General features: G+C 40.4%; 1 protein-coding gene across 3 annotated transcripts in view; it reads left to right on the top strand.

Annotated features, from left to right (window-relative positions):
* Positions 1-17975, top strand: part of ELMO1 (engulfment and cell motility 1) — a 303889-nt gene that overhangs the window by 274243 nt on the left and 11671 nt on the right. For all 3 annotated transcript variants that reach the window (XM_058803529.1, XM_058803519.1, XM_058803537.1), the window contains 3 exons: positions 219-382; positions 6047-6159; positions 14515-14622. In XM_058803529.1, coding sequence (XP_058659512.1) covers positions 219-382; positions 6047-6159; positions 14515-14622 — 385 coding nt within the window. The remainder of the gene's footprint in view (positions 1-218; positions 383-6046; positions 6160-14514; positions 14623-17975) is intronic.

Genomic DNA, 17975 nt, shown 5'->3' with positions numbered 1-17975 from the left:
CGGTTTTGTCACTGAGCAGATGAGCTTTTGATGTAGGTTGTGATGCCCTGTCAGAAGTTGGCTTATTTTCTAGTTATGTTGCTGAAAAGTTGTCTAAGAGACCACATAAGCTAATCATGTTCAGTACCTAGAAACCTTAGCGTGACCCAGAATAAGATTTGGAACAAATACACAGAAAGTGTTAACACAGCTTCTTTTTCTTTCCTTGTCAACTGCAGGTAATGCAGGTAGTGAAAGAACAGATAATGAGAGCACTCACTACCAAGCCTAGCTCTCTGGATCAATTCAAGAGCAAACTTCAGAATCTCAGTTACACAGAAATACTGAAAATACGCCAGTCCGAAAGAATGAACCAGGAAGATTTCCAGTCTCGTCCAATTCTGTAAGTATTGTCTTCTCTCCCCATTCATTTTTTCATGGAATGATTAACAAGGGAGAATGACATTTGTGAGCTCTTCTGGGGAATCCCAGGGAGAAAAGCTGTCCAGGGATCTGTGCTCAAAAGCAGTAGCAAGGCATCTGCTTAAAGTACATGTTTTCTTCTGCTGGGAATCATAACTTTTTCCTTGAGTTCAGTGAAACCAGATTTGGCAAATCCCAGCAGGATTTCTCTTGGCTTCTTTATATGAAACAGTGCTTTGACATTTCCTAGCTCTGCATGATTGTGAGTCTGATTTTGGTGCTAGTAGTGTCTTTCAAAATAAAATCGAACTAATCAAACACCACGACTTTGTCTTCTGTTCAAGGCCTCTCTGAGCAAGACAGGGAGAAGCCCAGAAGAAGAGGAGCCAAAACACACTAACTTTCCAAAGGAGTTGTCCTTGTATATAACATTATTATAAATTGGTGTTAATGACAAGCATTAATTTACTTATTTGTAGCAACATTCTGACAGCTTGCCAACCCTTTGCTTGTTGTTTACTGCAAAGTATGGAAGGCTAATATTGCCTCCATAGCTCTTTCTCATGCCTCAGAATATTCTTTGTTCTGTTGTATGAGGAGAGGAGGCTGCACTTGGCTCTGGACCAGGTCTGGGCTTGTGGCTGAACTGATGGCACAGGACAGATGCAGACTCTGTGCTGTGCAAATGCTGTGCTGAGAACAGCAGGAAGCTTTTGAGATCAGCTGAGAGATGGTGAGGACTCCAGAAGCATCAGCTGAAATGTCATGAAATCCTGTCTCTTGCAAGTGGAATACCTCATGATACTCTAAATCTCCTTTTCCAAGGCAAAAGTATAGAAATGGATTTAGACCAGAGCATTCCAGGATTCAGAAGCAGGATATTAATTTGGATTTGTTTCTGAAGGATACAAATATCTAAGTACAAGCTCTGGGGACACATTCCTCCAGGGGCAGCAAGGCAACAGTGGAAGTGTAAGCAAAATGGAATTACAAACTAAATTTTAACCATACCAGTGTGGATCAAAGGGGGACTGCTTCTTTTATGTTTCCAGTGTGTTAGAAGATACAACCTAATGCCCAGTTAGAACTGATGTCACTCGTAGTAATGCATCAATTAAAAATTTGCAAATGGTTCCAGTTAGTTTTGTATTGTTACACTGCTCAGAAAGCCCCTGCAAATTCCCTGCAACATTTAGCAGTTCCAGGCTGCTCAGAACTGTGAACTCATCACCAAAGCTTCTCATCTTCCCTGGTTTCCTTATGACTCAACAGCTTAAGTATGATGCAGGTCAATTATTTATATTCTCTTGCACCATCACCTAGCACTGAAAGAGTTGCAAATGCCCTGTGCAAACTCTTAATTTACAGTGCCACTCTGGCTAGTTGCTGCCACAGTGCAGAGTCTCCTTCCCCACCACGGAGCAAGTGAAACAGCCAACAGAAATAGTTAAAGGCAACTGAAGTGTTACCAGAGAATCATTTCAAATTCAGGATAAAGGCTAAGCCTAAAGGCTATGAAGGCTAAGTAAATCAATAAGGTGTTTAAGCAATCACAACTGCATTTGCAGAGATTTAACTCTGTGCATTTGCATTTTGATTACATCCATGATCACTTGTTCTTGACTGTGAAAAGAAACAGTCCTTTCATTTTGTGCTTTGATTTGATTCCCTGTACTGAACTCTGTCAAATTGCATAGATGGCACAGCTGATAGAAGTACAGAATCATGGCCCCATTGTAGGGAAAGAGACTGAGAGTGAAAAGAGCAATCGTGGCTGTGCTGTATATTTTAAAGCCCTGCAGATATGCTAAAAGAGATTGTGCACAAAGAGATGGTGCCTGTAACATCAGCAGACCTTATTTAATTCTGCTTGAGAATATGGCAATCAGGGAGTGGCTTTTCCTGCCTTGAACATGATAGAAGTCTTTCTTTTTCTGTTCATTGTATGAAGCACTGTGGTTTTAAGCGTCCAAGCTGCTGGATAAGAGAAGCTTCAGTGAAGTTGGTTTGAATGTAAACTGGAATGTGTTGCCTTAGATCCTCATAACTACAACAACTTGTTTTGCAAGGATTAGTTGTTTCTTTTATATGAGCATTGTTGTATCATATGAAGTAAAGCTTTATTAATATCTACTTTTGATTAGGAAAAATAGAAAGTCCTTCAGAAGAGAGTCAGGGATTTGGTGTCATTATTGGTCATCCAAACGGCCATTCCATAATGAAATATTAAAGTATCCCAGTTTCGTTTTGAATGGCTGTAGAAGAAGTTGGCTAGGAATCCTGTGGACCTATAGAGGACCAGAGATCTCCTTGACAAATTAAATGGCAACAGAAATGGGTTAATGCTAGAAAAAAAATTTGGCATCCAGTTAGGGACTTGCTGGTTAAAGGAGAGTTAATGGCAACTAGGGAGCCATTAATAAGCAACATCTGTGTGAAAATCAGCAACACACAGGGAAAGCGAGGAAGGTGTCTGGATGCTTTTCTGCTTTTTATCCTTCTTATTTCTCTGCAGTGTTAGAAAGAGTCACTACTACCTGCTCTGAATGCATGATCAGATGAGGGAGCATAGCTAGACACCAGAAAGATGCCTTTTGGACATTTCCAGAATTTCCCTTTGGAAATGTCCAAAAGGACAAAACATATGAAACCAGTTCTGGGATTAGTCTCCCATTGTCTTGTAATAATTTAAATGTCTGTAATATGCCCCATTCTGGAAAGAAGACCACTGTCAAGTGAGTTTTAACTATAAGCTGGAAAGGTAAAAGCTGGAGACAGTTTTACCTGGTGCTGAAGAAGAATTTGTCTAATGTGGAAATCTTGAAAATAATTTCTAATGATTTTCAGATATTTTAAAAACAAGTAACTGCTGTTAGTATTGCCTCCAGTGTTAAGACCGGTGAGATCACGAAATTAGCAAACATACATATTAATGTGTGTTTCTCTCCACCCCTCTGTCTTACCAGTGCACAAACTTTTTGTGTTCTTATGGGCCAGAAAGACAGTAGGAAACTACTGGCAGTTTTTAAAGTCACTGTCTCCTTAGACTTAAGTCTGTTCTCTCTCTTCACAAAGTACAAACTGTTAAGCAAATGTCATCTGAGGGACAATAAATAAATATTCACAAAATGTATTTGCATTTATGATCTTCCTTTAGCTGATTGTTCCTGATGGGTTTTAAAATTAGGCAGGAGGACGTATTTCTTGCACAAAGATTGTTTTCCTAACCATCCTGTCCTTAGATACTGATGGTGAGGAACAGAACTTTGTTGCATTCAGATGGCTTTCAGAAGGAAATAGAGTTGGGTTTGATTGTTCTGACCCATTTCTGTCGCCTCAAAATGGTGCAACAGAAACCTTGACAGTGAGGAGCACTGAGTGGCAGGATCACCTTGCAAAAATATTTCTGGAGTCATGATGTCAGAAAAATGGCTGAGAACCATACAAGTCAGAGTAACCATGTGTTGGCATGAGCTGCTGAGGACAGTAAGTGCAGAAACTCACCCTGGCAAGGGCACGATGGTCTTACAGCCTTTCACTAAGTCGAGAGTTACCAGGGACTGTTTCTGCATGGAAAAATGAGTTGTCTCCACAACTTCTGTGTGATCAGGCAAGGACCATCAAACAGAAGAGAGTAGCACACTGAGCTTTACGACTTTGAGAGCAAAAATGTATGTGTGCAGAGGGCTTCCAGAACATAACCAAAGGTCCCTTCTTTCTTACATCCCCTTCTCCCCTGCAAAGTCTGCCTTAGGCGCTGAAGTATTTTAGAGAGGATTACCTGTTTCATTTTGGATTGGTTAAAAAGTCCTTCTCTTCCCCTGGTTTGTTAAGGGCAGGTGGGGCATGAGAGGCCAGAAGACAGAATGTTATGAGCAAACATTCAGATGTTAATGTGCTGGGTGACCCATTCATTTTTGGTTTTTTGGTAGTGTCTTGCAAATATAATGTTATGATATCCTTAACACCTACTTAATGATAACCATCCAATTTCTGAGTTAAACTACCTAACTATCAAACTGATGTTTATACCAGTCTTGAATGTTTGAAATTACTCCAGCGGGAGATTTAGTCAGCAGCCTGAACTGCTGAGTAATCCACACTTGTGTTTTAACACTGTTATCCTCAGCCCCTGCTGTCAGGTTTTACCTGAGGAACAGAGAAGCTCACAAGCTCAGTAAAGGCAAGACATTCAGTCAAGCACAAAATTATTTTAATCACAGTATTTAACTATTGAACATATTTATATCTTAGATCCCAATGGGAAAACAGCACTGCTTGAAAATTCAAGTCCTAAAGGACTAATAACACATTTCCAAAAGATGGCCTGTTTCTATAGTTACAATGTTTCCTTGGGTTTTTGACCCCCTAGATTTTCACAGCTTGTAAATATGCAGTGGGTTATGCATCCAATCATTTTGTCAACACCTAGGGGAAAGAGGGCATTTTATTCTAAAGGCCTGATCTTTGTAGCAGAGGATTGGCAGTGATTTCAGTGGGGGTCTGGCAGATCAAAGGCGTAGGATCCAAATGAGTGTGGAAATCAGCAGAGAATGGGCTTCCTAAGTTTTCAAGAAGGGAAAATTTTTTTGTTGTCTCTATGGGATACCACAGCTTAGCTTCCTTTTGATGATGATTGCTGGAACATACTGCCAGACAGAATGATTTCTGGTATTACCCAATTTGCACAGCAATGCAAAATTATGGTTCTGACAAACTTCATATTTTATAAATCTTCTACACATTCAGTTATTTCTTTTTAATCTTACTAGGCTTGCTGTCGAGTTGATGTTTAAACCTGTCTTTTATGTATTCTTAATGAATCTAAGTGAGGATATAACTGATGAATTCAGACATCTGTGAATCCATGTGATGGTGTACGAAATTGAACTTTAAATATCATGTGCATATTTTTTCTGCCTAGTTCTTGACATGTTGAACTCTTATCAAAATAGGATGGAGAAAATGGATTTTCTGAAGAATGTATATGATTATTTCTAGATGTATTGTAGGTCTCTGCACTCCTGGGCAAAGATGAAGTTGGATCCTTGGGTGTTCCCTAGTCATGAATTAGTCTTCCACAAATTCTGATAATAATAAAGTAATCAAATTATATGAGATTAAGGACAAGAATATAGCACTGATCATTATTAGTTTTGCTCATTGGCATTGCTCCCTACTTTTTATTGTTGTTTCAAAGTGTTCTAGCCTTCTTGTGTTGCCCTAAATAATAGTGCTAGAGAAGTATACTGGCATAGGATCATGCAACAGAAGGTGACAGACTCTAAAATAAGCTTCACAGGGCTCCTATGATGAAAGAGCATTATTTGGTATGGAAAAATCTTGTTGATGCATTATACCAAGTGTTATTTTTAGAATGAGGAAAGTAATACAAAAACAGGCAACTTGCCTGAGTCATACACTGATGTTGTAACAGGGAGATGTCTACAACAAAGATATCCTGACTCCTGTTCTTTGTTAAAAGAAAAAGGGTTTTTTTTCTGGGGCAGACTAGATTCTGACCTGGGCTTGTCTATGACTGAAGTCCTCTTCAAACACCCTGCAGAATTATCTTGTGAGACTCTGTTTCAGAGGAAGGATGGTCTTTGATTGAATTTTACAAGTGCCTACTTTCTCTCCCAAGGGAACTAAAGGAGAAGATTCAGCCAGAGATCTTAGAACTGATCAAGCAGCAACGTCTCAATCGGCTTGTGGAGGGCACCTGCTTTAGGAAACTCAACAGTCGGCGTCGGCAAGGTACAGCTCAGACTCCCCAGTCTGGCCTTATATTGTCACTTTGGTCTCTAAGTTGAGCTGAGGAATACTGTTTTCATTGGCAGGATCCTTGGTTGTATTGCTGTCTTGACTGCTTTTACCAAGAGGCATCTGAAAGCATCTCCAAGTCACAAATTTTCAGGATTTCCCGTTTCCCTGAAACTTATCACACAAATGATCTTTCAGCCTTATCACACAGATGAGCTGGAACAAGTTCAGCCTTTGACAAAATCTCAAGCAGCGGTCTCACATTCTGAAATTAGTATTTTGATTTCTACCTGAATGTCCAGACTTCTTGTTCATCTCAAAACAATGTCTTTGCAGGAATAGCACATGAAACTTGAATTTTAATCTCTCAGTCTTTGATCACCTTTATGTATGCAATGAGTTCATTCTGCACCCTTCCCTCTAGTACTGCCTGTCCTTTGTTTTAGTCTTACATTGCCATGTAATTTTATTATGGTGTTTAAACATGCTTTTTGCAAGCACTTATATCAGTAATTCGTGTACCTTCTATGAATACTTGATTGATATGAGAAGATTATTTTTCCAATTCTATAAGTCATTGCTCATTCTATGCAGTAAAACTCCCTATGGTTCTTTTCCCTTCAGAGATGCACGTTTCCTTCTCCAGATAATGTAATGGGGACATAGTGTAAATTCAGGAGATTAATTAGAAGTCATATCCAAAATTTCTCTTTAAATCCCTCATTTTGTGAGGATTCAGATTACTGTTTGTTTTCCTCTGTAAATACAGAACAAATTAGAAAGTTACAAAAGCTAAGAGTAAGAACTGACAAAGGTCAATATTTGAGACCTTCAGATTCATTGGGGAGAGGTGCATTCTTCACAGAGAGAAGTATCCCTGCAACGCCTCCTTCCTTAGAAACAAGGAGGCAATTTTCCTTAATGTAGGTTCTTTGTAACCTGTCAGGCATACAAACACCCCTGAAGCCCACTGCACAGACAAATGGTCAATATTCCACTGTGAGTTTCTGTACAGACTGGATAGAGAGGCATGATACATGATTTTCCTTCACCAGTATACTCATGGAGTGAAAGTAGGTAAAGTAATGTGTAGTTTGTCCTGCTACCAGTAGTGAGGGTTGTTTATTTTATTCCTCTCTCACAGCCTAATCCAAATGACTTAAATTCAAGGGAAGGAGCAGGATTTGTAGCAAATATTCTTCTTTTGGCTGATCTCCAAGAGGAAGATAGACTGTTTATTTTATCTTAAATTGTTGTTAGTTCATGATTTATAGGATCAAGAGCCTTAGGGAGTATAAATTCATTCAACTTATAGGAGTACAGTTGAAGCTAAAAAATAATTTTTTTTTTAAATCAATGTAATCTTCTCATCCTCAATTGAGAGGGTTGCTTCCTATTGTGCCTTGGAGTGAATTCTATAGGTCATGAGATTAATTGCTTTGATGTCATATTTATACAGGGTCAGAAATAATTCACGATTCTTTGGAAACAAATAAAACACGCAACCATGCCTCAAAGAACATTATCTTGACTGAAATAGATTGTTTTTCACAGATGGAAGCCCATTTAGGAGGTCATGTTTCCACATGCCCTTGAGAATTGTGTATGCTTTATGATAGACTTCCTGTATTCCCTGAAACAGAAGGGTAAAATACCATTTGTGAGGGAGGCAGTAGACACAAAACCATTTAGAGGATGATGATGTGTGAGGCCACCAGGATTAAATTCAGTATGGCCAACCCTGTCCTGGGGTGCATCAGGCACAGCATTGGCAGCTGGCAAGGAGGGGATTGTCCTGCTCTGCTCTGAGCTGGGGCAGCCTCACCTCGAGTCCTGTGTTTAGTTTGGGGCACCACAATGTAAAAAAAAAATATATATATATTAGGCTGTTAGAAAGCATCCAAAGGAGGGCAACAAAGATGGTGAACAGCCTTGAAGTGAAGCCAGGTGGCTGAGGTCATTTGGTCTGTTCAGCCTGGAGGAGACTGAGGGGAAACCTCATTGCAACTTCCTCAAGAGGATAACAGGAGGGGCAGACACTGATCTCTGCTCTGTGGTGCCCAGGGACAGGACCTGAGGAAATGGCATGAAGCTGAGTTTAGAGGAGGCTTCAGCTGGATATTAGAAAAAGGTTTTTCACCTGGAGTGCGATCAGACACTGGAACAGGCTCCCCAGGGAAGTGGTTCAAGAAGCATTTGGACAGTGCTCTCAGGCACACGGTTGGTTTGTTTGGGGATGGTCTTGTGCAGGACCAGTTGTTGGATTCCATGATCCTTGTGGATGTCTTCCAACAACTCATCATACTCTGTGATTCTGTGACCTAACACAGTGTGATTTAATGAAGCATGCTTGGCTCGTAAGCCATTCAATCAGGGTCCTTTTTAGGTATGTACAGTGCCTAGCACAGTCCAAATAACAAAATGGCAGATCACAGCGAGTGGAAGAAGCTCTCTTAAAAGCAGTATTTGTCCTTCGTGTTCCCCAGAGCAGCACAAACTGTAAAACCAGGGCTGTCATGATGTCAAGAATTAGAAGATGAAGTAAAATGAGTGGAGAATCCTAAATTTAGCTAGTGATGCTAAACGTTATGACAGTAAACCTTTCAGATGTTATGACAGTAAATCTTTCAGATAATTCCTCTGAATGTCCTGATAAAAACAGTAGAAGTCCCAGATTCTGAGTGTGTCTTCTGTTAGCTTTGTCCCACATCCCCATCTCCTCTCTCTAAAGCCACCTCCTGTACAGGTGCCTGGTGCTACCTCAGGGGGTTTCAGGAGTCCTTATCACCTGCCTGGTGCTCCAACTGACTCCACTTGCTATGGAGCATTACCAAGGCTCTAAAAGGGACGTAGTCCATCCAGGTTGGATGGAGCTGAAACAGAAATGAGTCCTCTTCTGAGGCATCACGATTTTCCTGTTATGTGGCAATCTACTTGTAAGGGTAGCACGATCAGGTAGGTGTCAATACTGAAGTGTGTACACGGTTTTGTGCCTTTCCTATGATTATTTTCTTCCCTTTAAACAATCCTGGAACAAATGTCACAAATCCGCAGATTGTACAAGAGGAACCTGAACGTGCCCTACACAGAAGCTGAAAGCATTAAATTGCCCATTTAAAGATAATTAACTGGCCTTAGCCCATGATAAAGGCTCCAGAGCAAACTTCTATTAAGATTGTTGTTTGAACATGTGGTAGGACACACATGATTAGTCACAGTAAGTTGAAAAAATTGACTTACAAAAAAATGGGAAGGGAGTTTACAGCCTCTTATGGCCTTTTGAGAAGAGATTAAACACTTTCATATATACTTAGCATTGGAAAGCCTCCAATCCAGCAGGTGATTCACTGGGAGGATGCTGAAGATTAAGCCATGAGGTATCTACATTCAGATCTCTGCTTTTTGTGTTTCAGCACAGGATTATCGTAGCAGGATCCCTCTGTAGCTGAAATTCAGAAATATCATTGTTGTCCCAGCTGGATCCTTAGGACTTCCAAAAAATACATGGCCTTTCCCTTGCAAGGTTTTCATAGGAGAATTGCAGCAGTAACTCCTGGGTTTTTGTTAAGTATATCAATCATTTGGAAATGAAACAGCAAAATCTAACCTATCCTTCTGATCGCTGTTCAACAGCAGATCATCCTGCTCTGCAAATCCCCACTTTGTTCGTGGGCCATGAACATCTGCTGAAAGATAGATCTCTTCAGATTTCTCCTTCATTAGATAATTCCTAAAAGAAAAGGGAGAAGAGTAAAGCAAAAACCTGCCAAGCACTCTACACCCCCAGTAGTTATTATTTCCAGTAGAGCTAAGTAGCAGATAAAGGCATTTTATTGAGGATAATAGATACTTCTAATGCTGTCATCTAGTACATTTGTAGTATATGTAGCAACATATACTCTTGAAAATAAATTTCCTTTTTACCTTTATAAAGATTGTGGAGAAATTGCATGTTGTTGAAGTGGTTTTGAAGCCAACATGAGGTTTCTCAAACAGTAATTTTTGGAAGCAAGGGAAACCCTGCTGATACCATTAGATTAGAAACACAAGGTGCCATGGAAGTAACCTGGAAAGAGAAACCTTAACTTGAAACAAAAAATCGAGTGCAGAGAGGTTTTCCATCTCTTGCTAGGATAAGTAACTCACAGTTCTGAACAACACACACTTTGACTTTTTTCTGCCAAGCTCTTTTCTACTGTTACTTCATCCTACTCTCCATGGTCCCACAAAAAACCTAATATTCTGTGAGTACATGACTCGCTGAGAGGAGCCAGTTAACCAAATATGCCTCCAACAATGCCACGGGTCAATTATTTGCATGTTACTTGGAGAGTTTCCTGGCTTCACCTAGGCAGTTTAGATGAGTTGGAGTGAAAATGTCAATGCAATTTTAATAGAGACAGAAAAAAGTAAAAGAGAAAATATGCATGCCTACATGCATGTATAGATATAAAATCTGCACAAATGCATGTTTTCAGAGATCTATTTAAAAGCAGGTTTCTCTTGCTAAATCTGTGAGGATGCTTTTCTTTGAACAAAAAGCTAGTAACCTTGAACGTATCTTGGGAAAAAATACATATTCTCAGACTTCTGTTCATGCATATCTGAGCTATTTTCTCCCCAGATTCTAACAATAGAGCACTTCTGTACTAACCACAGCAGTCCTTTACCTGGAATAGTATTGTTAGAGGCATATGAGTCATTGGCCATTAATGCACTTGGAAACACACTGTGTGAATGGCCAGGCACTCTGTAGCCCATCAGCAAAATGTTCTGTGCTCTGCTATTTGTTCACAATTTTGAATATTACTTTTGTAGCCAAATTGTAGGTGATTTTGTTATTTGGGATTTTTTTTTTTTAACCTCATCTATAATCTTCAACAATATGCTGTGACATATTTAAGCCCCTGCCTGCTCTAGCAAATATCTAAAAAATCAGAACAATTTGCGTGGAAACTTTTCAGATTAAAATCCAGAATGAATAATTCTGTTTTCCAAAAAAGAATTTGGAAATTTGCATCAGTGGTCAGTGAGCTGAAAGACATAAGAAGTTGCTGGAAAGTATAAATAATGTAGTGTCTCAAAACTGTGATGAAATATCAAGTCCCCCTCATCTCTAAAGACTGTAGTTAGTGTCTGCCCTCCCTACAGCTTCTTGCTCTGAGCAGGAGGTAGGTGTAGTAACACTGGATACAAAACACAGAAGGGACCTAGTCTTTGGGGAAAATTCTGAAGCCTGGGCCTAAAACCAAAACAAACCCCATTCCTTCCTGAACTCACAGTTGCCCTATTCCAGCCAGGCACATGCATGTGGATCTGCCAGATGTGGAGTACAGGGACTAATAGGGAAGTTCTGTCCCAACTTTAAACCTTTTGTAACACTTCAGCTCTGAAGACTGTGGTTTAAGAGTTTTAGAGGGTTTGGATAGTAGTTTTTCTTTGTTTTATAAACACCACTTTTGAGTCATAGTAGAAAGGAGCTTTTTCTTCTGCTTATTTTTTTATTTATCAATTTTGAGCTCAAAGGAAATGCTGGCTACTTCCCATGTGCTGTTCTACAATTCAGACTTCCTCACTCTTTTTTTCGGTGGAAGCAATTTCATATAATTTTTGACTGTGGGATCATTCTACACACTACTTTTCCAATGTAGTTGTGTTCAGCACTTGCACTACAGTAAAATAGCTGCATCCAGTTTCAAACTGTTCCCCTCCAAGGCACTGAAATCTCATGTGAGTGGGATATTTGCTGATACACTGTTTGTAGCATCACGTACAGCTGAAGCAAAAACCGGGATGGGTAAGGCTGAGGTGGCTGTAGAAACAGGGGTCCCTTTTCCTAGCAACATGCCATCACCCTCCTCAGCCTGGCTGGTGCAGTCATTTAGTGGCTGTGGTTGAGGAAACCTTGTTAGTTCCATTTGTAGCTTTCATTTAAGGGCTTTCCCCTTGACAGCAAGGCTGTGGCAGAGCAGAGTTATTAGTGAGCCCACAGGAGCATTGTGCTGGACATGCTTCAAGCTACAGTCTATGGCCTTTAGTTTTTAATTAACCCTGGGTTATGGGGAATTGCTGAAAAGGTTCCTCACATATTCAGAGCTTCGGTTTCTTCCCATTAAGCCACCCCTTCCCAAAACAAAATAAGATATTTTCATGGAGGAGTGTTCCCCTCTTTTATTATTGAAACGTGGCACTGAAAGAACCAAGGTTACCAAAATACTAGCCCCCAAGGAGGTAGAAGAGCCAAACCCTTGCTAACACCATGTGTGATAAATTGAAAGGAATCCATTATTTTTATTTTTTCTCAGTTAGACCATCTTTTTGCCCAGGTCACTGGGAAGGTAGTGAAACCATGTCCATTTCTATTAAGAAAAAATTACTGTTTTAATTTTAGAGTTGGAAAGTTGTATTACTTTGTAGAGCCCCATAAGCAATGAGGTTGCAGTTAAAGCTAGGTGTGAAAGCCTCCTGCTGTAGTTACTGGCATTGTGGTCAACCATTAGATTCCATGGGATATATTCTTCAAGTATCAGGCTTTGCTGGTAGGTTCTGGTAGAGTTCCCTATAAAAGGTATGAATCTTGAAAATGTTCACATACATCCTTCTGAGGTACATAAACTGCTTAATGAGTTGCGCGTGTGTGTGCTCCTCAGATGAGAGTCTACTGAATCAGGGCTCCTACTTGCTCTAGTCTCAATTCCCTGCAAAAGTTTTGCAAGTGGGGTCTTCTTCTCAACCCCATACTGTGCCACACTGTATGTTCTGCTGCTTATAGTCCAGGGGTGCTTATATTTCAGCAGCTCTTCTTGTATGCATCACAGGAGCATAATCTCAGGCTCTCTACCATCAGTCTTACAGTGTTGTGCATGCCTGTGAAGTTGATGGCCAGAATCTCTCCCATGGCCATTTTGAGCCTTTGCCAGAGGTTTATAAGGTTTTTTGAAACCTTTCTGTTGAAGGGGCTGCACACTCTGAAAGAGGTTTGAAGAGTGTAGGGTTTTTTGCCCAAACCTTTTAATCCACTGGGACAAAGAAATTTAAAAGGGCATGTGAAAGTCCCCTTTTATCATTCAATTGCCTGTGTTTTACTGCACTGTATTTTAAATGACTGGCCTGGAGTGTCCTTCAGGACACAGCTGGGTCCATGAGGCCAGTGTTTTACTCAGAGAGCCAAGAAGCCCTTCCTCTGCTAACACCCCAAATGAGCTCACATATGCTGGTTCCACTGCTCCTCCAATGTTTTATCCAAAGGAGGCTCCCAGCGCCCACAGGGCTGTGTCAGTGCTAACGCTTCCCCCTAAATTGTCCCTCAGGCTGCTGCTTGGCACAGCATCAGCACTGCCAGTACGAGAGAAGCACAGAGCCAGAAAAGCCCTCTGCCCCCCTCCACTGGCATTTTAACATCCAGCCTTGCTCTGAGCTTTTGGAGATTTAGTTTGGATGTAACAAGATTGTGTTTTTGACAGCTTAACATTGTGTGATCTACTTTTTAAATGGAACATGCTCTGACAAGGGAGGGTAACCTCTTTCCTGCCATTTCAGAAAGGGAATTGGCAAGCGCCATCCTTGCAGGCTAGGCAGAGTGGTGGCCTCGCTCTGCAAAGGCAATGTCCTTCACAGGAGCAGATTTTAACAAATGTTGTTGGGGGGAATTATGTCCTGCAAAGCACAAGTTGTCAGGAGCTGTAAATGTGCATCTCTTAGGAAGGACTAAAATGCAAACTGGGGTGTGAACTTGCATGGTCACACGTATATTTGTGACCATGCAAAGCACTGCAGGACAAGAGACTTAATGTCTGCTTTTTAAGTTCTTGCATTTTATTAGGTCCAGTCTCTCCATAAATATGGGGGTGTTCTCCTATGTCTATAAAAAAAGATATGAGTCATAATTTTCATAAAGTATGGGATATTTCAAATTTATCAGTTTTTGGGTGTCCCACACAAGACAGCTGGTAAGGCTTGATTTTCACAAAGTGGATGCTAAAAATGTATCTTTTATGGGTAAATTAAAGTTATCCACTCAAAGTAGTTACTTTGCCAGTTCTGGCCATGAGGGTATATAATATCTGGTAAAACTAAGTAAATTTATTCTCACTAGTGGGTTTTTTTTTTTGAGCCAGTGACTATGTCAATAACAAAATGCCTGTAGATTAATGCCAGCTTCATTTAATCAGGTAAAATTACTGAGCAAAGTCCCTACCCTTCTTATATATACACCCCACACATTTCTTCTTCTGGAAGAAAAGACAGCCTTTCCCTGTAGCACCTTGTTTTAGTAAGCTTCCTCCTCTGCTGTTGGTAAGGCTGATGAATACATGTCAGTAACCTTAATTAATGTGTTTATTTCAACAGACAAATTTTGGTATTGTCGACTTTCACCTAATCACAAGGTCTTGCACTACGGAGACTTGGAAGAAAGTCCACAGGGAGAAGTCCCTCATGATTCCTTGCAAGATAAATGTAAGTCATGCACAAAGATTGTGACACTTCTGCTACTTTTATGCTAGTTCTTCTTTATAACCTGTAGTAGGTTTCTCTTAACATGGGACATTATGCACAGCTAATGAAGATAAAGAGCAGGGGACATTTCCTCCTGCATTCAAACACCTCTCTCCTGGGTTTGGCAAGAGTGTGTGGGGACTGCATTAAGCTTTTCAATGAGTTCATAATTTCATTCAGCTTGGAAACATGATGTCTTTCCTAGGGAGGAACACAGTTTATTTTCATTGCTCATCTAACTGCAGATGTCAAATAAAAATACTTGGGCATATTCAGAAGCACTGCCTGTGCATGGAAACAGGCAGTCTAGTGACTGGAAGAGGAATAAGTGCAGAGGTCTTTTTAGTTATTGTGAGGAGTGGACTTAAAGGTGACAGGTCACTGTGAAGAGCATTGAGAGGACCTCACTGTTTCTGAGTAGCCAACTGGGAGAGGACATGTCTCTGTGGCAGCTCCTACCAGGGGATTTATTGGGATTTTTCTTATGGTTGAAAGTAATTTTGGAGCTCTTCAGAACCATCATACTGTAGTGATTTCTCCTTTGTTCTTCGACACGAGTTGTAGGGGTTTAACCTGTAATCCAGGGAAGCTCTTTTCTGAAAGTGGAAATAATGAGTATAGTTCTGTCACTTGGGAGGTGACTGCAAGAAACCCAGCATTGAATAAGGAATAATTTCTTTTTGTTCTTTTCTGAAAATCCTTGGCATTATCAAATTAGACATGCTTATACAGGTGTTTCAGCTGGTAGTTCCACTTCTTTCATGGAATGGCAGAAAGACTAATTTTTCAGAAGTTTGAAATTTTTCCAGCCTGAAAATTGGGGAATGATGTGAAATTTTCTCCCCTAACCTGTCTCCAGGCAGCACCTTTTAAAATATCCAAGTGCTCCCCAATGCAATCTGAGAGGGGAAAGAAGAAAAGCCTGTGTGATGCTGGAGCCCTGACAGTTTGCAGTCACATTCTCTTGTTTTCCTTGCCTTAAAGATTGCCTCAAGGATGTTCACAGTCCTACTGCAGTCTTAGCAGAATGTAGGACAGGGCCTCACATTGCTGCATTGGCACAGAAAGAGACTGTTTTTGTGGACAAGGCTTAGAAAAATAGCCACAGAGCGTTACAGTAGTGTCAGAGTGACAGAAGAATGAAAGTCACACTTGAACTGCAGGCACAGTTACAAGAGCAGCAGCTCCCAGATTTGTTTGCTTGGAGCATTCTTCCATGCACAAACCCCTGACCCTGACTGTGAGCATCATCTCGCACTTGCATTTTCTGTAGGCTCTTGAACCTGCTCAGGAATGTCAGGATCCCATGGGGGCTCCTGCTTTAGAAACCCTTGGGCCAGACCCACCCAGTTGCTTCAGCCTGGCTGCTGGCAGAGTAGATACCAGTGCAGTTTCAGAAAGAGGTGGTTATTTCATCAGTGTCTCAGGTTTTCAGGCTATGAATGAGACAAGATTTACCATAGTGCTACCCACATTAGATGGAGTTTCATTAAAAAAAGCTGAGAATATTGCAAGTCACAAGATTATAAAGTGGCACTGTTGTTTGAAATGTATCACACCAAACTGGCTTGGGCAATTTACAGAATACTTTCATAAATATTCTGGTTTTCTCTGGACAGACTTATTGATTTTTGAATTCTTAAAGTTTGGCTATGACGATCAACTTGTCAGCATTTGGAGCCAGGTCCACAGATAAAAGAGAATAGGTGGGTAAGAAAACAGAATCAAGAGAAACAGCATCAAGCATTTTGTGTACTCCTTGCCAAACCTGAATAATTAGTCTCTATCCCTAAAAATAAATGTGTGGGTTTTTAACCTTTTCACTTCTGTGAATGTCACCCCTCTCTTCAGGCTGGCAGAGTTAACAAGTCATGCAGACTCCAGCTGGGACAGAAAACAGCTGCCCTCCTTCTCAAGGCTTTATCAATTGTGAGCACATCACATCTGTGCTCACGCCCTCCAGCATCTTGTAGTCAACTTCTGACACCTGAAGTCTTTGATTCTATTTTTCTAAAGTAAGGCATAAGCCAAGTTCCAGATAAATAAAGATTAGGATGTCACATCAGTCTGTGATCTCCCATGGTAACTGTATTCCACATCACACAGATCAAGTGTATGAAACCTGGTGAAAAGCCTTCTTGGTTGAGAGGGCTGACCTCAGAAAACCTTATCTTACGCAAACAGAGAAACTGTTTTTCTGGGCCTCTTCAAAAAGGGGCAGGAACTCTTTTTTTCTTAAGAAGACCTTTCTACCTTAGTTGCAGTCAAATATCTCCTTAATTTCCCAGTTTATCCTAGCTCACTCTCCTCTCTAAAACAGTATCCCTTCTTCTCCATAATGAGACTGTCAGAGGCATAAAAAGTCAGCAGACCTATGGCATAAAATTCTGAGACTAAAGGCAGAAGTTGAGTAGTGAAGAGTCAAATGATTTTCTTTCTTTTCAGTTTTCCATGCAAAGCAAATACTTTAAGAATGTCTTTTCTATCCTATGCCATCCATTTGGCATAGTGCTGAGGTAATCTGTCATGAAATAAATGGTGCTGCTGGGCCCAGTAGAAGAGTAAATGCATTTCTCCTCTTCACTATTACACACCATTAGAGTTTCTAAAGAACTGGGCAGTAACAGGTTTTCATGTTACTGTCCTGTATATAAGATACTTTTCTGCAGCCACAAGGATAATGGATTATTTATAGATCGTAGAAACTGTCACTCAGGGACCATACTGTATTGTAGAGCATATAGATTCTCCATAATGTAATTACCTTGGGAAAATTGACTTCCGCTTGAAACTCAGAGAAATTTATCTTTATGCTTTAGTGACCTCACTCTGTGACTCTGAGTGGCAGCAGATTCCAATATTTTTTCCTACCTTTCTTTTCCCCCCAGTCATTTCTGATCACTTTACATTTTAAAGCAATTGGAATAGCTCATTATAAGCCTTAGTATGCCTTATTCCTGCTAGTACCAGAAAGCAACTAAACTGCTGATGGGAGTGAAATAGGAAACTATTTTTAAAAAATTCCTACAGGCTTTTAAAAGAAGGAAAACAGCACTGAGTGAAGGGTCCAAGTTGCCCAGCATCCTCTCTCCAGCAGAGACTTTACCTGGATGCCTAGGAAAGAGCAACAACAGAGCAGGCACATTATATTAACAAAGAAGAAAATTATATGGTTTTGAGATCCATGAGTACACATAGTGTCCAGGCACAGGTATGCATTTATATGAAACAGTCTTACCCAAGGGAGTCTAAATAGGCAAGAAAAAGCATTTTCAGACTTTTATCCAGATGCCTGAAATTTTGTCAAGACTCAC

This window comes from Ammospiza caudacuta, chromosome 1, assembly GCF_027887145.1.
Source record: "Ammospiza caudacuta isolate bAmmCau1 chromosome 1, bAmmCau1.pri, whole genome shotgun sequence".
NCBI lineage: Eukaryota > Metazoa > Chordata > Aves > Passeriformes > Passerellidae > Ammospiza > Ammospiza caudacuta.
The sequence above is the reverse complement of the archived record's forward strand: the minus strand, read 5'-3'. Positions and strand labels throughout refer to the sequence as shown.